Raw genomic sequence first — 8,150 nt, 5'->3', positions numbered from 1 at the left:
AATTTCCAATTAATCATATGTTAAATAATTCAAAACAAGGAAAGCAGCCAAGTTTGTTAAACTGTCACAGGTTGCGTTCCTAGCTACTTCCTTGTTAGAGCACGGTTAGTTTCTTAAAATAATATTTATTGCCAATTTGTCAATCGACATTTCTGGTCAAATGATATTCCATACCAGCTAGCAGCTAGAGATGTCCTTATATATATAGTTGAAAATCCTCATTTCACATTCCCCATGCATTTTAAGCATACTTAGTTAGGCTCTTTTGAAGAAAAAGAGTATTATAATATTATGATGAGTAGAGAGACGATGGCTGATGTTGATGAAGCTAGCTCTTTACCGAGCTCGTTACCGATAACGCCACGGGCGGTAACGTTAGCTCCAACGTTTCATTTTGATGATCAATTTGGCTCTTTACCCATAACTCCACGGACGGCGTCAGTAGCTCAAACGCCGTCCGTAGTATCTTTACCGATAACACCACGGACGGCGTCAGTAGCACCAACGCCGTCCATAGTATCGTTACCTCCTTCACAATTTCACTCTCCATCGCTTTCTCGATCACCGTTACTTAACGTGGGAGATCATGCTGCAAATCGAACCAGTAAAACCCCAAGATCACGAGGATTAACGCCGCGTTTCATCACTCCTTTGGGAAGTCCTCTTAGAAAGGCACTTAAAATGACAAGATTAGACCCACAGGATGCTTGGCTACCCATCACTGAGTCACGAAATGGAAACGCATATTACGCTGCGTTTCATACACTTTGTTCTGGGATTGGTATTCAAGCCCTTGTCTTACCTGTTGCCTTTACTATCCTTGGCTGGTAATTTCATTTACATACATATATACCAACTTTTGGTCAATAAACTTCTTATGTTATGATCGACTAACCTAATATATATGAAGTGTTTTTGTAATTGTTGCAGGGCTTGGGGTATCATTAGCTTAACGGTAGCATTTGTATGGCAGCTCTACACACTTTATTTAATGGTTCAACTTCATGAAAATTATGAAACAGGAATACGTTACAGCAGATACCTGCAACTGGCATGCGCAACATTCGGTAAGCATCAATATAGATTCTTCATCAAATTTGAACGGGTTAAAACAGATCAAATTAATAAAAGGGGTATGACCCGATTCATCCAAAATTTGCTGCGGTTAAAATAGGTTGGTCAGTCCTGAAAAAAGAAAAATAGGTTGGGTCATGGTTGCCTCTTTGAGCCGAGGGTCTCCTGGAAACAGCCTCTCTGCCCCTCGGGGTAGAGGTAAGGTCTGCGTACATATTACCCTCCCCAGACCCCACTTGTGGGATTACACTGGGTTGTTGTTGTTGTTGTAGGTTGGGTCATGGTCCATAATGGGTCATAGCAACTTGTCCCACATGATCCAATATTCGGTCCTTTTTTATTTTGTTTTTAAAAGTAATTATTGAAATCTGGAATATTTTTCCTAAATTATTAGCTTAAGGTGCAGTCTCTAAATTTCTTTTGGATTTTTTGATTTAGTTGCATTTTTGACCCGGGTGAATACACTGAGTCATTTCTGATTCAGTGTTGGGTCAAGTCAACAAGCTGATCATGATCCTAACTCGTTTAAATTTGGGTGGGCTAATAAAATATATTATGGGTTGATTTTGCCCCCTCTGTTGCAACATAATGAATTAAATACAAGGAGTAAGTACGTACTTGGACGGTTGAATAATTTTGTATAAATTTATATTTTGGTTCAGGTGACAACTTAGGCAAACTATGTGCAGCGTTTCCTATCGGATATCTCTCAGCGGGTACATGTTGTGCGCTGATTATAATAGGAGGTTCAACAGCAAAGCTATTGTATCAGACTTTGTGTGGAGCAACATGTAGTAATCCAAAGCCATTAACAACGGTGGAATGGTACTTGGTTTTCACTTGTGTTGCAGTGGTTTTAGCACAGTTGCCAAACTTGAATTCTATTGCTGGAATTTCCTTAGTTGGTGCTCTTACCGCCGTTGGATATTGTACAGCATTATGGACAGTTTCAGTTGCTGAGGGTAGACTTCCTAATGTGTCATATGATCCAGTTAGGAAGGGAACTCAAGTTGCTAGGATCTTTGATCTTCTTAATGCTCTTGGTATTATTGCTTTTGCTTTCAGAGGCCACAATCTCATACTTGAAATTCAGGTAATCATCGTCTTCTCCTTTCTTTCATTTCTTTTCCTTATAATAAGCTTAATTTCGTTGAATTCTAACAAAAAAAGGAAAGAACGGAAACACAAAAGCTTGTTTTGTTTCACACTCTATCTTGAAAAGACAAACTTCAGTTTTCACGTTAGAGCTGAACACGAAAATGATACAGGATTTAGCTTAAAAGGGTAGCCACTAAGCTCCCACTACGAGCGAGGTTCGAGGAAGTGTCGGACCATAACGGTCTCTTGTACGCAACCTTACCTTACATTTCTGCAAGAGGCTTATTTCTACAGCTCGAATCCGTGACCTCTTGGTCACATGACAACAACTTTACCAGTTACGCCAAAGCTTTCCTTTAGGATTTAGCTTATATATAATTAATAAATTTTATAAATTGACTAATTTAACTTATTATAGAAAGTAATTTGTCTTATTATGGAGTATCTTATTTTTGAAGATAGTAACATGCAGTTATTTTTTTGGTGATCTAATATGAAAAAATTCTTTTATAATACTATTAGTTGACATAAGATAAAAAAAATAAAAATAAAAAATAAAAATTGAAGATTAAAATTGATTGTTGATTAGGATTGAAGAGGTCACCTAATTAAGCCTAAAAGTAGTCGTAATAATAAGAATACATTTTTACTACTCTACATGTACGGTAAAAACTTATCCACACCGAGTGTTTACATCAAACTAATAAATACATGACTGTGTCTTGCATATGAACCTCAATCATTTAACCATGGTAAATTATATGCATTTTTATCTAATTAAATTAATTAACCATAGTGAATTAATATAGTTTGGTGTAAACACTCGGAGGTGGGTAACTATTTACCCTGCATGTAGTTAGGTACCTCCGCATTGAAAAGCAAACAGAACAAGTTTGTTGTTGACTTTGACTTTCGCTGACCTTTTTAGTCCGACACTTTGATAGTTGTCACCAACTTTTGATTAAAAAAATTAAATTAAATCCAGCATGTAAAAAATAAATTGATAACTTTTGTTGTGACTTTAATAGATAATATTTTTGTTATTGGATGAACGCAGGCCACAATGCCTTCAAGTGAGAAGCACCCATCGCGTGTGCCTATGTGGAGGGGTGTACAATTCTCATATTTACTCATAGCAATGTGCTTATTCCCACTAGCAATTTGTGGCTATTGGGCTTACGGTCATTTGGTATGATCCCTTTCCCACTTTCAACTCTTTTATAAATTATGATACAACGTATACTTTGTAATTAATTAACTTTTAAATAATCGAAATAAGAATCTTAATATTCATCTCACACAATTTTATTTCAGATTCCAGCAAATGGAAGCATGTTAACCGCATTGTTTGCATTCCATAGCCAAGACGTTTCACGATCAGTGTTAGCTCTGATAAGTATTTTTGTGATAATAAACGCGGTGAGTTCCTTTCAAATCTATGGAATGCCAATGTTTGATGATATGGAATCAGCATACACAACTAGGAGCAAAAAAGCATGTCCGTGGTGGCTCCGTTCGATATTCCGGGCAATTTTCGGGTTCGTGTGCTTCTTTATAGCCGTAGCAATTCCATTCTTGGGTAGTTTTGCTGGGCTTATTGGAGGAATTGCACTGCCTGTTACTTTTGCTTATCCATGTTTCATGTGGCTTAAAGTCAAGAAACCCCACAAATATTCTTTAAGTTGGTGGGTTAATTGGGGACTTGGTCTATTGGGAATGGGGTTAAGTGGGATCTTGGTTGCTGCTGGTTTGTATGTTGTCATTGACACTGGTGTTAAAATTAGCTTCTTTAATCCTCAGTGAGTATAGTTTTCTGCAACAAAAAAGTATGGAGAAAACTGTTACTAGTATGAACATACTGGCCAACTTGGTGAAATATTGAAAAGGTTGGTGGGAGTAGGTTTAAGAAAGAATTTAATTTGTTGGTAGGTAGATTTTTTGTATTTCTTTATGGAAATTCAAAGGAATAAGTTGGTGACATGATCTTTATTCCACGTGGACGGGTTCGAATACTTGCAGTTTTTGTTTGAAAATAGGTCCAAACTTCAAATGCAAAATTCATGGACATGATTATGAAGTAAAATCATCAACATCCTTAACTGGTTAATAGCCGACCTAACTCATGGATTGGTATAGTGATTAATGTATATTAGTATGGAATCACATATGTATGGAAATAAACATTAAGACTAATTACAGAAATTAGCGTATAAGCCATATCTATTACAGCCCATTGAGTAAGGCTCTGCCATTTCATGATCGTCCCGATTCTTGAAATAAATAAATAAACTTATCAGAGAAAAAGACTTTGGTGAAATTGTCTACTTGTTGTTTAAATTCTTAAAAATAGTGTATAATAACATTTTAATGAAATTGGGTAGAACGTACATCAAAAGAAAAAGAATGTCCTACGATTTTTTTTTTCTTTTTTTGCGGTCAAAAGCAGAATTTTAATTAAAAACATAGAAGGCTTAAATATTTGTGACATTAACAAAAGTGATGCAAATTGAAAAGCATAACATTATGTGAATTGGATTAAAGAAATATGACTACCTTGATTCTTCAATTTGGGGAGTTGTGTTACTCTAGTGGTCACCGGTTAGGTTCTATTTTTGTAGCAAGGGGGTAAGACCTGCAGTCGCTTCAATCGCCGCCTTCCGGGTAAGTACTTTGTACACTGGATAAAGTTTTCTTGTGTAATAGCCTGCAAATCACACGAGGGACGTAAACTGCACTAGGTAAGGTTCTATTTTACAAAGATAATTTACTGACTTTTAATACAAACATCAAATTAATGAGCGACACATGGCTTCCAATTTTAGATCCAATATTCTTCATCAACCAGTAGTATCAATGAATGAGGGGGAAAACTTAACTCCCAAAAGCCATTTTATTAATCTCTCTTTTTTCCCTTGTTTCCAAGCAAAAAATCTCATTCAAATCTTCAACAATATTAAAATGTGAAGCCGAGTCGCCCAATACATTGTAATTGTTTGAACCATTGAATGTGTTCCCAGTCCCAACTCTCAATTCCCAACCTGGTCGGTGCAAAGATTCTTTAAATTTCTTCATCCAATAAGCATTATTCCATAATTACTAGGTGACCTCAAGATTGTTACACTTAATACTATTTCTTAAGCAAATGTAAAAGGCTTTTGCTTTACACAATATACGACCTGTCATCGGGACCGAGCTAGAGAGCTGAGAGCGAATTCGATCGAACCTAGGAGCTTTCGTTCGAATCCTGTATTTATCTTAAAAAATCGATTGAATATGTATAAATTATTAATTTAGAACTCAGTAACTTCAAACGATTAGAATCCCGAACCCATAAGCTTCAAATACTAACCGCACCTTTGCCTGTTATTACATAAATCTCAAAATCACTAAGAACACTGAACACTAAGATAACATCTCAGTTTGCGTAAACCGTCCAAACCGACATTTCAGTACTTTCCTAGTACCAATAGCCGACACATGAACACATAGCTCGCCAATCTCCAAATCTCATTTCCGCACAATCCTAGTATTTGTTTCACCTATATAAACAGAGTGTAGAACAAGGCTATAAGCACAAAAATTCACTAAAAGCACGAGCATTTTAAAAACTTAGCTTAAGTTTCATATATATACTACTTGTACTTGTTAATTCTATAAGATGGCAGAGCAACAAAGTCAGTCACAGGAGAATGTTAACAAAGGTGCAGCTCCAGAGAGTAGTGACCGTGGATGTGGATTGTTCAATTTCATGGGAAAGAAAGAAGAGAATAAGTCCCAAGATGACACTGTCATGATTGATGTTGTTGACACTACTACTCCCAATCCCAATGTAGAACCACCAAAGGAGAAGAAAGTAGAGGAGGAGAAGCACACTAGTCTTATGGACAAACTTCACCGCACTCACAGCAATTCAAGCTCGGTAAGCTACTTAATTAATTGCTCCTTATTTACTTAGCGGAGAAGGTCAAATATACCTCTGTACTATTACAAAAGATTTAAATATACCTCTCGTTATACTTTGAATCCATATATACCTTGTCGTTATACTATTGGTTCAAATATAATTATTTTCCGTTAAGTTTGTCCAAAGTGGATATCCAATCCTACGTGGCACTGACATCTGATGAGGTGGATGCCACATGGCTTGCTACCTCAGCGCCCCTACCCCATTTTACGCTTCCCTTCTATTTTTTTTCCACCGCTAAGATTTACTTCCCCTCCACCACTATTGCCATCATTATTGCTACCATAAAAAATATTGTATTTCAAATTTTAGTCTTTTATATATGGATTAGGGGCGCTGAGGTGGCATGACATGTGACATTCACCTCATCAAATATTAGTACCGCGTAGGATTGGATGTCTGCCTTCGATAAAAAAAAAATTCTCACTGGTGTTGTTACAATTTTCTTTGTTTCGCTTCTAATTATTTCAGTCAAGCGATGAGGAAGTGGACGAGGTAACTGGAGAGAAGAAAAGGAAGAAGGGACTGAAAGAGAAGATCAAGGAAAAGATTTCAGGTGATCATAAGGAAAATAGTGAGCAAAAAGTTGAAATGGAGAACTGCAGTACTGGTCATGTGGCTGGAAATGCAAATTATGCAGCAGCAACACAGGAAGATCAAGAAAAGAAAGGAATAATGGACAAGATAAAGGACAAACTTCCAGGTCACCACAACAAGACTGATCAAGAATTCCATCCCACTACTCATGCTACTGCAGATGAGCAAGTCCATGGAGGTGATCAAACAAAAGAGAAGAAAGGATTACTTGACAAAATAAAGGAGAAATTGCCTGGACATGGCCACAAGAATACTGAGGACCATGAGGAGAAGCACAAGTCCAACTGAAAATCATGAGAATCACCCTAGAGATCTGTCGGCATGCTGACCAAACTTGTTTGGTACGGAGGCGTAGTAATTATTATTGTTGTACTTTGTATGAATTTGCTTTTAATTAATATTTGTTCATTTGCTTAGTCTTGTTTGGAGTAGTGATGTGATCCTTGTAATTGGCATCACGTGCCATTGCTTTTTTATAATTATTGTATGTTATTTGAGTTCCTTTCATATTTTCCTTCGTTTTCTTAGTGAAACTCTGTTGCATGTTTTGGTCAAAACTAGCCATTGTCTTGGTGTCTGTTTGTTAGAGCAACTTAATCCATGAAAATGGAACTCCAAAAATTTAAATTGATATCTTTAAATTTAAGATAGCTGCAAAATCATGTTGCATGCTAGAGGTATGTCATATACGCAATTTACAGGATAGGTGTACAATACAGTGACCTTTCTTAAGCAACCCCTACATTTGTACGTAGGGGTGTACAAAAGAAACCGACAAATCCCATCAACCCGATAATCCGAGTCAAACCGAGAAAAAAAATTCAACTATGGTTTGGTTTGATTTGGTTTGGTGTTGGAAAAAAAAAAATCCGACCTTAATTGGTTTGGTTTGGTTTTAACTAATGAAAGTCAAACCGAAACCAAACCAACCTGACATTACATATATAGAAATTTTAGATATATTTAATATATAAATATACTTATTGTGATGTACTTTATAAATATTTCTCAAATGTTTTTATAATTTTATCTTTTAAGGTATTATTTCAAGGTTGGACTTAGAACTTTTGAATGTTCCAATAAGTTTTATAGCCATTAACATTAGTAAATTAAATAATGCTAACAAAAGCCCAAACCAAAATTAAATCAATAATAATGCTAAAAAAAGACATTCAATTCAATACTACAAACGGGAATATATTGAATATCTATTTTTTGTTTTGCAATAATTTAGATAAAAATGCATACCTTTTTTTTTCGCATTTAGTCATGTAACTAATACTCCCTTATTAATCTACTTATTTTAGCATGACTTAGTACTTTTAGATTATGTTTATTTTTATTATGGCTTTTTAATTAGTAATATTTATATTACATAATTTTATTGTCTTTATTGTTGAATATTTTAGGATAATGC

General features: G+C 35.7%; 2 protein-coding genes across 2 annotated transcripts; both read left to right on the top strand.

The window, feature by feature from the left end:
- Positions 1-221: 221 nt before the first annotated feature.
- On the top strand, positions 222-4,166 carry LOC107820755 (lysine histidine transporter-like 8). The gene is made up of 5 exons (XM_016647095.2): positions 222-827; positions 931-1,067; positions 1,737-2,167; positions 3,230-3,361; positions 3,487-4,166. Exons 1-5 carry the CDS (start codon positions 292-294, stop codon positions 3,973-3,975), a joined length of 1,725 nt encoding a protein of 574 aa, XP_016502581.1. The 5' UTR covers positions 222-291; the 3' UTR covers positions 3,976-4,166.
- A 543-nt stretch (positions 4,167-4,709) lies between these two features.
- Positions 4,710-7,242, top strand: LOC107820757 (uncharacterized). Its single transcript, XM_016647096.2, has 2 exons — positions 4,710-6,091; positions 6,608-7,242. Exons 1-2 carry the CDS (start codon positions 5,831-5,833, stop codon positions 7,019-7,021), a joined length of 675 nt encoding a protein of 224 aa, XP_016502582.1. The 5' UTR covers positions 4,710-5,830; the 3' UTR covers positions 7,022-7,242.
- Positions 7,243-8,150: the final 908 nt, after the last annotated feature.

Source organism: Nicotiana tabacum, chromosome 7 (genome assembly GCF_000715075.1).
Source record: "Nicotiana tabacum cultivar K326 chromosome 7, ASM71507v2, whole genome shotgun sequence".
Taxonomy (NCBI): Eukaryota; Viridiplantae; Streptophyta; class Magnoliopsida; order Solanales; family Solanaceae; genus Nicotiana; species Nicotiana tabacum.
Note: the sequence above shows the minus strand (reverse complement) of the source record. Positions and strands in the feature narration are given on the sequence as shown.

What these genes read in the sequence shown, in the direction of transcription:
- LOC107820755 (XM_016647095.2), top strand. Translation starts at nt 292, where the DNA reads ATGATGAGTAGAGAGACGATGGCTGATGTTGATGAAGCTAGCTCTTTA. An exon ending in GCCTTTACTATCCTTGGCTG is followed by an intron (nt 828 to 930) that starts GTAATTTCATTT and finishes TAATTGTTGCAG; the next exon opens with GGCTTGGGGTATCATTAGCT. An exon ending in ATCTCATACTTGAAATTCAG is followed by an intron (nt 2,168 to 3,229) that starts GTAATCATCGTC and finishes GGATGAACGCAG; the next exon opens with GCCACAATGCCTTCAAGTGA.
- LOC107820757 (XM_016647096.2), top strand. Translation starts at nt 5,831, where the DNA reads ATGGCAGAGCAACAAAGTCAGTCACAGGAGAATGTTAACAAAGGTGCA. An exon ending in CTCACAGCAATTCAAGCTCG is followed by an intron (nt 6,092 to 6,607) that starts GTAAGCTACTTA and finishes TAATTATTTCAG; the next exon opens with TCAAGCGATGAGGAAGTGGA.